At 38.9% G+C, this 13,960-nt stretch overlaps 2 protein-coding genes and 1 long non-coding RNA gene across 3 annotated transcripts; all 3 read left to right on the top strand.

Moving 5' to 3' along the window:
* Positions 1 to 217: 217 nt before the first annotated feature.
* LOC131243190 (pentatricopeptide repeat-containing protein At4g19191, mitochondrial-like) lies at positions 218 to 2,531 on the top strand. The gene has a single exon (XM_058242357.1). It carries the CDS (start codon positions 219 to 221, stop codon positions 2,373 to 2,375), a length of 2,157 nt encoding a protein of 718 aa, XP_058098340.1. The 5' UTR covers position 218; the 3' UTR covers positions 2,376 to 2,531.
* Positions 2,532 to 8,003: 5,472 nt separating this feature from the next.
* On the top strand, positions 8,004 to 8,631 carry LOC131243185 (large ribosomal subunit protein eL19y-like). Its single transcript, XM_058242348.1, has one exon. The coding sequence runs from the start codon at positions 8,248 to 8,250 to the stop codon at positions 8,614 to 8,616; it is 369 nt and encodes a 122-aa protein (XP_058098331.1). The 5' UTR covers positions 8,004 to 8,247; the 3' UTR covers positions 8,617 to 8,631.
* Positions 8,632 to 11,857: 3,226 nt separating this feature from the next.
* LOC131237300 (uncharacterized) lies at positions 11,858 to 12,493 on the top strand. Its single transcript, XR_009167178.1, has 2 exons — positions 11,858 to 11,930; positions 12,087 to 12,493. It is a non-coding gene; the product is annotated as an uncharacterized LOC131237300 (long non-coding RNA).
* The last annotated feature ends 1,467 nt before the right edge of the window (positions 12,494 to 13,960 follow it).

Here is a 13,960-nt window from a genome sequence, read left to right as displayed (position 1 = left end):
TGGTGGGTTGGTGCGTTTCTCCCTCTTCCCCTCTTTTTAAAAATCTGACCGTTGAGCCTGTAAGTGACTTACAGGGAAGTGACTTCCCACCACCATCCCCCTGCAGTTTTGTGGTAGATTTGCCTGTAAGTGACTTACAAGTGATTTTTCTCCCCCAAACACCACCTGTAAGTGACTTCCCACTTACCCAACTTACAGGCATCCAAACAGGCCCTAACATGCGATCGACCCAATGGTCAAGACATCTCTTCAAGTACCCATTCAAATTCAAACCCGCCACCCAACAACCCCAACCTGTTGCTTCCTTCTCTTCCCTCTTAAATCTCTGCAACAAAACCGAATTCCTCCAACAAATCCACGCCCGATTCATCTTACATGGCCTCCAACACAATCCAACCCTCTCCTCTAATCTCATCACTCGCTATGCTGATCTCGGCCGACTTGATCTCTCCCAGACCATCTTTGATTCCGAAGACGACCCAGATGCCCTTTTGTACAATACAATCATCAGAAATCTTTCAATCCACGGGAAATCCGAGAGAATCCTTTTGGTTTATCATCAAATGGTCACTAAGTCCATGTACCCAGATGAATTTACCTACCCTTTTGTTCTGAAATCGTGTGGTGATCTTTTGGGTATTGAAACTGGTGTAAAAATCCATACTCATTTGATTAAATTGGGTTATGAATCAGATGTTCATGTGGGAACAGCTCTTGTTGATATGTATGCAAAGTGTAATGAAATCCTTGACGCACGGCGTGCGGTCGAGGGAATGCCTGTGAGAGATTGGGATTATTGGAATGCATTGATTTTCAGCTTTTATCAGAATGGAGACCCTGTGGGGTGTTTTAGGCTGTTTAGGAGAATGAGATTGGAAGGAGTCAAGCCCGATGTGGTTGATATAGTTTATCTTTTGCGATTGGCAGCTGATTTGGAATGCTTGGAAGCAGGAAGATGCATTCATGTTTTGATTATTTTGAATGGCTTTGGAAGCAATTTATCTGTGAATACTTCTCTTTTGACGATGTATTCCAAGTTGGGTAGTTTGGACACAGCAACATTAGTGTTTGAAAAGATGCCCGAGAGGGATTGTGTGGTGTGGAATATCATGATTGCAGCATATTCCCGAAATGGGTATTCAGAGAAAGCATTAGAACTGTTGATTTTGATGCAGAAATCAGGTGCTAGAACTGATCTATTTACTGCAATTGCTGCTATTACTTCAACTGCTGAATTGAAATCTATTGATCGAGGTAAACAGATTCATGCTCACGTGATTAGAAATGGGTCCGACTATCAAGTTTCAGTTTGCAATTCGCTCATCGAAATGTACTCCAAGTGTGGGAATTTGAATTTAGCACGAAAGATTTTTGATTCATTGGCAGACAAAACTGTGGTTTCGTGGAGTTCAATGATAAAAGGATATGTGAGCCGTGATTGTTCTTCTGATGCTTTGTCTCTCTTTAGGCAAATGAGAATGGATGGCATAAGGTTCGATTCCATAACGGTGATTAATATCCTTCCGGCTTGTGTAAATATAGGAGCATTGGAACAAGTCAAAAACATTCATGGGTATTCAATCAAACATGGTTTAAGCACAATAGTAACCACAGTTACAGCTATTCTCGTCAGCTATGCGAAATGCGGGTGTATAGAGATGGCACAAAAGATGTTTGATGAAGAAGAAATCGATGACAAAGATATAATTTCATGGAATTCAATGATCAGTGCATATGCTAAGCATGGAGATTGGGCCCGATGCTTCGAACTGTACAACCGAATGCAGGATTCGAAAGTGAGACCAGATCAAATAACTTTTGTTGGACTATTGACAGCCTGTGTTAATTCAGGCTTGGTTAAAGAGGCGTGGGAGTGTTTCAATCAGATGAGTGCACTGTATGGTTGCCGGCCCACCCAAGAACACTATGCTTGCATGGTGGACCTTCTTGGCCGCTTGGGTTATCTTGGCGAAGCCATCAGCCTTATAAAAACAATGCCGTTCGAACCAGACGCACGTGTCTGGGGCCCATTATTGAGTGCTTGTAAGATGCATTCAGAGATTGGGCTGGCGGAATTTGCGGCCAAGAAGCTTATAGAGATGGAGCCAAAAAATGCCGGGAACTATGTGTTGCTTTCGAACATATATGCTGCCGCAGGCAAATGGGATGATGCTGCTAAGATGAGGGGCTTTATTAGAGACAGGGGTTTGAAGAAGACCCCTGGCTGTAGCTGGCTAGAGATAAACGGGCGGGTACATGAATTCCGTGTCGCGGATCACTCCCATCCTAGGTCGGAAGACATATATACCATTTTAAAGAATCTGGAGTTGGAGATTAAGGATGATGCTGACATGGGCTCAAAACTGTTATCTTGAGGTCAGATTCATGCCCTTTAGGTTTTTGTGTGTGTGTGTGTGTGTGTGTGAATCATCTACTTAGTGTGGTGATCTCACTTCGAGCAGGTTGGATGCACTATCGAATTAAATTGCAATTATTAGTCTCATCATCATCATTTGAGCCTTATCCCAATTAATTGGGGTTGAGTACTTGAATCTTATTCCACCAGTCCACTCTATCAAGTTTTACAAGTGAACATTTACTCTTTCAATATTTTCTTCATTTGTAGGGTCAACCCATGGCTTCTCAGAGTAAATCAATTGGTTCTATTTGGTTCGGCCATTCCACTCAATGAATCTTTAAGATACATTTTCAATAGAATCTTTGTAGTCACAAGTTCCATCGTTCCCATAGCTTTTCCAGTAATGCCTAGGCCCAGACCTTCAGTTATACCATAGGTCATCTAGTATTTTCTTATTGCAGTTTTGGGTCTACTTGTACCAACTCACACCTAATCGATGCAGTTTCGGGTCTCCGTTGCACATGACCAAACCATCTAAGTCTACTTTCCCTAATCTTATTAGCTACTGGTACTTCTCCTAAGTTCCCTTGAATGCATTCATTTCTAATTCTATCCTTCCTCATCTTGCCAGTCATCCATCTCAACATCCTCACTTAAGTTTCATTCATCCTATGAACATCTTGTTCTTTAACTACCCAACATTTTGTCCCATAAAGCATGTCTGGTCTCATAACTGTCGTATGAAATTTCCCTTTCAGTTTTCGTGGTATACGACAATCCCATAAAACTCCACAGGCACACCTCCATTTTTTCCACCCAGCTTGAATTATATGGGCGGCATCCTTTTCAATCTCTCCACTCTCATGAAGTATTGACCCCAGGAATTGAAAGTGGTCATTTTGGGGAACTTCTTAGAAATGTTAGTTGATTGAGGGAAAAATTGGAGAAACATGGGGAAAACAGTGGGATTTTTCAGTGAAATTTCAGGAGATGGTAAAATACACATATTTGCATATTTAGGAATCAAGGAATTATAAAAATTAGAAAAAGATGGATACATAAAAGGTTCCCATTCAAGTCCCAGGTATGCAGATTGTTGGATTTGGTCTACTTCTCTTCCATTTTCATTAATCAAATCCCTCAATTTGAGGAAAATTTTGGGAGGGGGAAAACATGCATAAATCTGTAGAAAAAAATTCGAACATTTTTTTTTTTTTTTTTTATAAATTGTTTGGTGGGGGGATTTCAACCATCCTCTTTGATTTTTAGATTTTTTAATTATTTAATATTTTTAAAATTGCAAAAAATTATTTTTAAAAATAATGACCCTATTTCATGATAAACTAATTAATGTTTTCTTTTTAGGAATTAACGTTGATTGTTGCATTTTTAATAATAAAAAAAATAATTTTGGACTTTTAAAAATTATGAAAAAATATAAAATCTGTTTACTTTTAAAAAATACTTAAATCTCTGAATTGGGTTTTAGAGGGAATTGGCATCATTCACCTTAACCCGAGCTGAATTCTTAATGGAAAGTATTCCTGAATCATAGTCCTGAACTGGATTCTGTGATTTGTAATGTTGCTAGCCCTGAATTGGCTTTGAATAGGATTTTATTATTATTATTATTATTATTAGTATTATTATAAATTTCTCAAGTCCTGTTTGTTTGAGTCGGAAACATGAATCAAGGCTTGTTTTGTGTAGTTGTTTATCTCACCTATGTTTCTTTATTATGTGGCATTTGCACAAGTTATCATGAGGCAATCTTTAAAAAAAAAAAAAAATGTTTGTACTTGCTTACTAAATCCAATTAAATTTTCTTAAAATGTCAGACATGGTACACATGTATGAGATCCAAGCTGTCCATCAGGTGTGTCCCACTGTTTAAATGGCATCTGCCCAAAAATTGGGCAGTTCACCTATTAAAAGCCCATGATGCTAGAAATGAAAGGATGGTTTACTAAAATTTTCTAACAGTCCAATATTTGTTCCACAAACTTTAGCCCAATTGATCAACACATATTATAAACGTTTCCTGATGGATGGGCTGCTTCCACAAATTTTCTGTTTGAGATTCGTTTCTTCCCCCCTTTTTTTAGTGCAAATGTATTGTCGATTCAAACTGTTGCGCAAAGGCTCATTTCCTTTTCATTCTCAAACCTAAAGAGAAAAAAAATTAAATTAAATCTCTTCCTTTTCCACCATTTTTCTCATGCCATGTTTTCCTTTTCTCAGTTACTTTTTTAATTTCAACCAATCCAAATACAAGAGAGACGGCTGCAAATCACATGCCTCCTCCTATAGGCCCAGGCTTCAATCCCAAAAAGATCTGCAGAGCCACTAGCAATGCTAAGGTGGACCAGTTCCATGAGAAAATGGCCCTGGTGATTAAGCCAGCACCTCCACACCGTGTAAAACCTGATTAATATCCAAAAAATGGGCACAATACATCATAGTTATGCCATGGCCAAGCCTTCTCTTTCAATGCCATGTCTTCACCAAAGGCCAGCTAAATTCTGTTTTACATGCATGAATAAATAGCACTATTATTATTGTATAGAACACACGCTTTCAAAATGGCAGAGCCAATAGCCAGGACAAGTGCCATTGGCTTTGTTTCTCTCTATCCTCAGAAAAGGGAAGATGTGAGTTCATTCACATTTGATACAACTTGGGTGTAATCTGCCTTCAGTTTTTCTAGTTCTTCCTGGCCTAACTCCCCCTTGGTAGGTTTGGTTAGCACCAAACACAGCATGCAGGCCTCTTGGTGGCTCCTGCGGTGGCAAGATCCTCCTTCGATGGAACGTATATGTATTGGATTTCAGCTTCTTGACACAAGATGGGTACATGTGTGATCACGTCGAGTGGAGAAATGTTTCCAGCTATTACACACAAGATAATGGAAGGAGTGTTTCTGCATCCATGTAGGTATTATTGTTTGAATGATCTTATTATTCACCTATGGTTGCAATAATTTAGAAACTTGAAATTTTGTTTGTTTTATGACATCTTTGTTTCAGATTTCTGAATTTGTTTCCACAAAAGCAGATTTTGGATCTGAACTAGCTATAAGTACTAGAACAGAGCTTGAGCCAGGTGATAAGATTAAAGTGCTTAGTCACTCAATCGGTTGTTCTCAATTATTTGTATGAATGCAATGATTAAATGTTTTATATACGTAATGATTGTTTTATTGGTGATGATAAGATGCTCTTCCGCTTGACTTATTAGTTACTTGGTGGCAACAACTTGGGATTAATTGCTTACAGCTCTCGCGGATTGCCATAGTGATGTAGGACATGAAAATTAAATATGATATGCGAGATTTCAGGCTTAAGATCATGTTAGTTTAGAAACAATTACACAAATTCTATATCTCATATGAAAGTCCAAACATTCAATTAAAAATGGGAATCTATGCTGGTCCAGGCCGACATAGGCTTAGGACTGAACCAATAAAAATTATAAACCAAACGATGTTAAAGGGAAATAGAAATCAACCACACATGTATAAAAATCAGTCCCTAATCTAAGAGATTCCCCAATTTCAATTCAAGGAACCAGGGTGAAAAAAAAGAGGGCAAATAAATTAGGGCTAATGCAAACTAAGGCTAGGGTTTAGGAAATATGAATGAAAAGAGGAAAACCAGAGGAAAACCTGACTCGGAGAAAGCTCCTGCATGCAGATGGTGACCCGGGGTTGACGCACGTGCGTGGGTGGGCTGACTGCACGTGTGATGGAAGCCCGCCTCCCCAAAGTGACACCTAAGCCTTGGTCGGCCAGGGAGACCTCCAATCCCTCCAAGTTTGATGACGATCCGATGTAAGGTCGAGACGTAGTGCTCCGCCAAAGTTTTGGCCCTCCTACAGGTCTAGATTTTAGAAACTGGCTGTAGGGGGGATGAATAGCTGCAAAAGCTGGGAAGTTCAAAGCAATAATGATGATAGAAGATGAGAGATATGGATGGAACAGGGTAGGGGCGGATGAGGATAGATGTGGCTTCGCACCGCGGTAGTTAATCCTTCGAAGAAGGGAGGGCTTCGCACCCACTTTTGAATTTTTCCACAACTCATGAAGATAGCAGAAAAATAAAGAAGGAATTTTTATTGAACTTGAATGAATGAAAAGAACTACAAGGGGTGCCTATTTATAAGGAAAATCCTATACCTCAAAACTCGCACTATGTGAAAACCTATTACTTGGCGGTGAAGTAAACTAAAATAAAAATCAAACAAAGAAATCCAAAGCGTTCACGATGTTCTAAATAATAATAATAAGCAAAACCTAAAATATGACATCAATCCGACGAGTGGGCCATGATCATGAGGTCCCATGATGGGCTATTCTTGACTATCGGGCCCACCCTTTTGAACCAAAACTTTGTCTTCTAGCTAGAAGGCCCTCACTGGACGTCGTCATCGAGTTAGATCGATGGTGGGGCCCTCCTTTTGCGTACGTACGTGCATAGGGGGGTGGTGTGCGTACGCGTGTACGCATGATGTCCCCATCACATAGGCATATTAAGCCAGAGATGCTCTTCGCTTGTTTACGAGCACAGCTGGAGTTCATTTGATCAAATGCATTGTAAAATTACCTTTTAGATGCCCAAGAGCACCCAACTAAGGTAATTTTAATAGTACTAGCAGAAATGCCAAGTGTACTTGTTAGAGTGCTTTTTAAAGGTGCACTTGCCTCACACATATTAGATAGGAGCTCACTGTTTGGATTCCATGCATTTAAATTCAGGCAAATATGATTAATATGTGTTGAGGAACAATTGCCCATTTGTCTTAGCCATTGATTCATCCTATCTTGTTGGCACTCACTTGAGCATTATTTCCAAATTCCACATGCACTGATTCAGCATTCAGCATGCAAATCAAACCAAATCAATCCAAATCATGGGCTCTCACGTAGATGTATCTCAAAACCAAAATCTTTTAATATCAGGTACTATCTTTTGACGAGTTATCTGACATTTTTTATTGTTTTACTTGAATTCAAAGAGAAATGAACAGGATCTTTGTTTCTGTGTGTATTGAATATCATACTTGTAAAATTCAATGAAATTTTCTTACTGTTATCTATAGCTCCGTGAAACCAATGCTGCATCAATTCATGCATCACTATGATGCATGTGAGAGCATATCTAACATGTGTAAACATGGAAAACCTGTTATATACATCCATCATGCTTGTATTTTAGTTTACTAGTGCAATACTGACAATACTCAATTGTATGATGCTTAGTACTAACACTAACACAAAAACTATGACTTGTTTTTCCTTTTTCTTTCCTTCTTTTTCTTTTCTTTTTTCTTTTTCCTCCATTTAGGTATTTAACTGCGAATATGCTGACTGGGCCTATACCTGGATGGATCTTGCAAAGAAACAACAACTTGTACGTATAAGTACCTTGATGCTGAGGACTTTCACTTCATGTTTCCATTTCAACCAAACCTCACAAACAAACTTGGGTTTCCAATTTCCAAGCATGCCATGAGAATTCCACTCACTCTCATGATTCTCTGATGCTTCTAGACATGTCTCTATATAACAAGCAGATTTTCTAGAAGAGTTGAAATCCAGTAAGGCCTGCAAATTTGAGCTATCTGATATTGCTGGACGTCTTGTTGAGTTCAGGCAAGCTTCTATATTAACTTCTACAGATCTTATGCATGAAAGTATATTTGTAATTTTGTAATATATTTAATATGCAAGAAAGTAATCGTTTTGTGCATGTCTGACATCAGTGCTGACTAACATGGGAGTTGGTTTGTGCATGTCTGCATGCGGGTCAAGCTCTCCATGAAGGAATGCCAGACCCCGGGCAGCCCCCATACAGATTGTACTGAGAAAAAATTGCATATATTTTAGTTTGATGTGGGGCCCATTTCCAATCTTTGGACTTGTTCTGAAATTCTCAGGTAAATGCAAGGGTACAAGGGAGGCAAGGCTGCCGACTAAGATCCTCTGGATGAGGAGGATGTGTGTCCTGAGATGCTTGCTGTGCAAGTACCGAGAATCGAAGAAGATCGACAAGCACATGTACCATGACATGTACATGAAAGTGAAGGGTAATGTATTCAAGAACAAGAGGGTGCTGATGGAGAGCATCCACAAGTCAAAGGCTGAGAAGGCAAGAGAGAAGACTTTATCTAACCAGTTTGAAGCAAAGAGGGCTAACAGCAAGGCGAGCAGGGAGAGGAAGATTGCTAGGAGGGAGGAACGATTGGCCAAGGTGAGATAAATGGTTAATTGTTAATTTCATCATCTTTCAAGTGCTAGCCTGATTACCTTCCCACAGTACACCTGCACAGTTTGTTGATTCAGCTTGGTCAAGATGGTCAATCATTAGAATCACAGATTGATGCTCCTATTGGCATACATGCAGAACCATTGAAATTTTGATGTAGTGATGTGTCCTCGGTAGATGGGATAAGGCTATTAATGCAGATTTGAATACAGAAAGATGAAGAAGACTCGTTCACAGAGTTGGGCATCAAACTGTGGGAACACTAGGAAAATTCTCTAAGCATGTTATATTACCAGATGTAAATCATCTTCTGGAACCAGCCTTGGAAGTGTGAGAGAGATAAGCCTACCGAGTGCGGGTTTGCAAGGTAAGCTCGACAACTTGAGTTTCCTGTCATTTACAAGCCTCGTTCATCTCAATCTCGGTGGCAACACTCTCACTGTAACCATCCCAGCCCATTATTGGCACTCTTCACAAACTCATGTCCCTTTGTCTGCAAATAAAATAAGTGGATCAATACCTGTGGAAATAGGGAATCTTGTGAATTTGAATGAGCTAGACTTGTCCATTAACCATCTAGATGGTTGCATCCCTTCCACTTTAGGGAACTTGTCAAAGCTTTCCATCTTGTTCCTGTACTAAAATCGAATCTCTGGCTCCATTCCTCCACAAATTGGGAATCTACAAGATCTGGTTAAGTTGTCATTGTTCCAGAACAATTTGACTGGTCCAATTCTTCCTGCTTTGGGTAATTTGACCATGCTCAAAATTTTGTATTTTTCCAATCAACAATGTTGTTGTAGACATTTCTGAAACCATACATATCTGCATTAATTTTTTTTTTTTTTTGATCTTGGTATGTTCACAGGTATTATTTTGGTTAGCTTCGTTATGGCTTACATTACTGAACATGAAATGCAGATTTATTGACCAGAACCAAAGACTTCTGCCTCCATTTCTTTTTTTGGTACATCGGCATATATGATGTGTTACCCATACAAGCTTTCATTGCAGTCCAAAAGATCAGTTATTGAATGGTCCTTAGGCATGCTGATTGATGTAAAATTGGCCCATTTTTTCAGACTAATGCAGCGCAGAAATTCCGAAACTGCGACTTTTGAGCTATAGGCATGCTTCATGGCGGGACACTAGATGAATGGATGGAAGATCCTGCTAAAATCACTCATGCAGCGGGCCCCTGGTGGATGATCCTGTTTGGTAAGACAGATTATATGTCACTACACCAATATCACAAGATTGGAATGGATATATTTTTGGTTTAAGAATGGCTGCTAAAATCACTCTTCCCTTTTTGTGCGTTTTTTGGTTGGGTGCATTTATGCCTCTAACTACAGTGAGAATGTTTGCTCAAGATGTCCTGATCATAGTTCTAAAATCCAGCAGGTTGACTCGAAACTGTCTGTGTAACTGTGGGCTGGGGTGTATGTTGGGTTTAAAGTTCAGAAGCTTTCTACCAGTGACAATGATGACCTTTGCACAATATTTGCAGATTTTGGAGATCTTCTGCTTTGTGATGGATGCCCCAGGGCCTTTCACCAGGGTAAATGCTTTTCCCTCATGTTAATGATTGCTTACCTTTCTATCTTGAATGCTATTCATCAACTTCTTTCTCAATTATTTTTGGTTGTATAAACTGGTAAGAGCTTATTTGTTAAATGAGGGATAATGTAGAACTGTTGCTATTTATAGATTGGTGAACCTAAAAGTTTAAGAATTGGATATGTTTATGCCATGTTGATGATACAAAAATCTGATCAGCTGTAATCCATCCAGACCAATATATGTTTTATTTCCCTGCTCCAGAGTTAGAAACTGAAAAATAAAAATAACAGACGAAACACTGTTAAACTGTAATTGATATTTGAGTTTCATAGAATTCGAATAGATAGCCATGATTTAAAATTTAAAATGCTTTACCATATTATTTAGTTGCATCTGTCAGGATTAACTTTCTTACAAGTTGATCCCTAATAATTGACACCTTTTTTTTGGAAATCATTCATGTTAGTTTCCTTGTATGCTTGGTGTCTAGAAATAGTAGATGATTTAGTTTTATACAATATCAGAAATCTTGATACTCGCCCTCGACTTGGCTACTGCAAAATTTGACTCAGCTGAGTTTACTTTATGACCTCTGTATGTATGTGTGTGGAAGGAAAATCTGAAATAAAAACACAAGGTAGCATTTGGGTTCCTCTTCAGTGCTCAAGTGTTCTGATCATTATTAGAATTTTCAATAAAGCCTTAAGACCCTTCATCAGTAAAAGAGGATTTGGGTTCCTTTTCAGTGCTTAAGGTAGCATTTGGGTTCCTTTCAGTGCTTAGCTCCTCCATTGTAGGGCCCAAAACACAAAGGTTCATTAACTGCAGATGCAACTATGACCTAGACTCTCCTAAGTGTACACACATGCCAGTGTGGCACGTGTCATATCCAAACGGTGGGCACATGTCATATCCTTTTGGCTAAAATTTCTCTGCTATAACAATTTTGCTTGTTACATGATGTTTAATTGCGATCATGTCCATATTTCAGATATTTATCATCCCGGTGCTGATTGGTTTGCTGTTCGAGTTGTTTGTGATTGTGCCAATGCGAGTGCATATGGACGAAAGCCCAGTTTTCCTCCTGTATCAGGATTGGGCACTGGGGCTCATCTTTTTGAAGATCTGGACTAGACTGGTAAGTGTGATGTCTTTAATTAAATTTTTTTTTTTAAAAAAAAAAGAGAGAGAGAGAAGAAGCTTTCCTATGAGGATTTACCAGATCAGTTAATGGGCTCACAAAAAACAAAAGAGTTCCAAACTCTAAAGGAATTCTACGAGTTTTGCTGCAATTGGCCGTTTTCAACTTCTGGCTTTCTACCTGTGCGCCAGGAGGGCCTGGCTTCTACCTTCTGGTACTTCTCTGCAGTCCTAGCTGAGGGCCTGGCTATTGGAGCCTGACAGAATGTTAATTCTATTGTTAGTAGGTATGAGTTGGACATCAAATTGTTAGGATTCATTTGATTGCTGCTGATTTTTTGTTGAGGGGATGGGTTGTGGTCTGTTTGGATGGCTGGTTTGCTACTGTCCGATTTGATCAGATGTTTGGATGGCAATTCTGGATGGTTTTGGGTCTGATCCTATAACTTGCTCTATTTGATCATCGTCCTCTGCTCCTATTATACTTACACCCGGCAGCAATCTGTTGTATTCTGAAATTTGTTTATTTAGATTTTTATATGCAGGCTAATGTATTTTTAGCCCCACAGATCAATGTTGCCACTACAAGGTTCAATATTGAAATGGTAAAGTTTTTAACTATTTATTTTATCTTTGTTTTTTCCTGTTCTTCATAAATAATTTGATGTCTTAGCCTCCTGTCATTATCAACTAGTCTTGTCACTATTTGTAAATATGTCATCTCATGAGTCTTACTTTTTGTAATTTTCTTACCCCTGTAGTGATTATCAGAAGCAGTGGGCCATCATTGAAAGATTACCCTTGTAGTGATTCCAATCAAGGTATGGATAATACATGGTTTTAGTTCATGGTAAATGGTACCTTTTATTGTGGATCACCCCTGGACCAAAGACCTAGTACCTTTTGTTGTTGTAAGTTCCTAATTAGTTTGTTTCTGTATTTGCGTCGGAGCTATCCGGATGTTGAGCGGGGGTCCCTGGAAGGTGGGAACCGCTGTTATGACCATGATGAAGCTGTCCATTTCCTATGGACAACAATATGGGTGGCCTGACCATTTGGACAGGCCCGTGTTTATGTATTATCTCGAAATTGATGAAGCAGATCCGGATGTGCGTCGGAGCTATCCGGATGTTGAGCGGGGGTCCCTGGAAGGTGGGAACCGCTGATATTTATTTTTTCCCTTCATCACTGTCTGTGTGATCTTGTGAACAGGTTGGATGATAAATAAACATCACTACAAGCCCTAGAAAGGTTTCAATGATGGAAATCATTATACCCACTGTTTCTTGTGGTATGGTCCACTTGAGTTTTGGATATGATTCAATTTTGGTTTCAACCCCTTAAATGATCTGGAAAAGCAGATGGACGGTGTAGATAAACTACATATATTTATAGTGGGTACAATGATTTCCTAACCCTAAGCCTGGAGGATGAAATTCTTATGTCAAAGTGATCTTGAAAGTGATCTTGTGATCTTGTGTCAAAGTCCACAGAAGTCAGTGGAGGATGAAATTCATTTTCTCAAGGGAAGGGTTTCAGAACTTGAAAGTGATCTTGTGTCAAAGTCCATAGAAGTTACATCTGCAGTTTCAGGGAAAGAAGAAGCTCTATCTTCTGCATTTGCTGAAATTGACCGTCTGAAGGAAGAAAATTCTGTAAAAACGTGAGCATTATTGCATTATATGGAGGGTGTTTACTGTGTTGGAGTGTATTTGTTTTTTGCATATGAGGGCGCGCCTTAGTTGTATGCAACCACTCTTCTTGTTGTAGGTCTCAGATAGTGGAATTGGAAATTCAGGTCGCTTCTTTGAAGGAAGATCTTGAAACGGAGCATCTACGCTAGCATACTGGCCAGGGCAATTATAGAAGATAGGTTTACTCTTAATTTCTTATCACAATTCTTATTTCCCATCTCATTCATGTGCAGTGGGATATGGAAGAACTTCGTAGGAAGTATTTGGAGATGGAGTCGAAGCTAAAGTTTGAACAAGTTCCTTTTTTGTAATTCTTATGATAGGTTGAGCAAAGTGAAGTATTGTTTATTTAGAAATGTGAATGTGAGATGCATTGTATGATTTGATTGCTATTTGTAATAAATGCATTGTTTTTTTTTTTCTAATTGCATTTTATATACTATTCCTATTAGCATTAAGCTTAGATGAGTTATCAATCATAGCAGGTTCTTGCAATGGAAATAGACACCATTAGTATAAATTATTATTAACTTTTTTTTTTTTAAAATAGCTACGGATTTTATTCGTAGCTCTTGTTCTGAAAATCGTTGCTATTGTTAGCTAAGTATATTTCTATGGATTTCATTCTACTTTAGCTACTGATATTATCCGTAGCCGTAGCTACATTGCGCTACAGAAATTACAGCTACTAATATCTATTGTCACGGATGTAATCTGTAGCTGTAGGTATATTTCGCTACAGAAATTATAGCTACGGCCTTTATCCGTAGCTAGTGATACCTATACGAATTTAATCTATAGGGGTAGGTGCATTTCGCTATAGAAATTATAGCTACAGTTTTTATTTGTAACTACAGGTCTCTATTGCTACGGACATAATCCGTAGCCATTAGTTTTTCGGCCTTTAGCTACACTAATAGCTATGGACGTGCTGCGGAATA

Source organism: Magnolia sinica, chromosome 1 (assembly GCF_029962835.1).
Source record: "Magnolia sinica isolate HGM2019 chromosome 1, MsV1, whole genome shotgun sequence".
In the NCBI taxonomy this organism is placed as follows: domain Eukaryota; kingdom Viridiplantae; phylum Streptophyta; class Magnoliopsida; order Magnoliales; family Magnoliaceae; genus Magnolia; species Magnolia sinica.
This window is presented reverse-complemented; position numbering and strand designations above follow the sequence as displayed.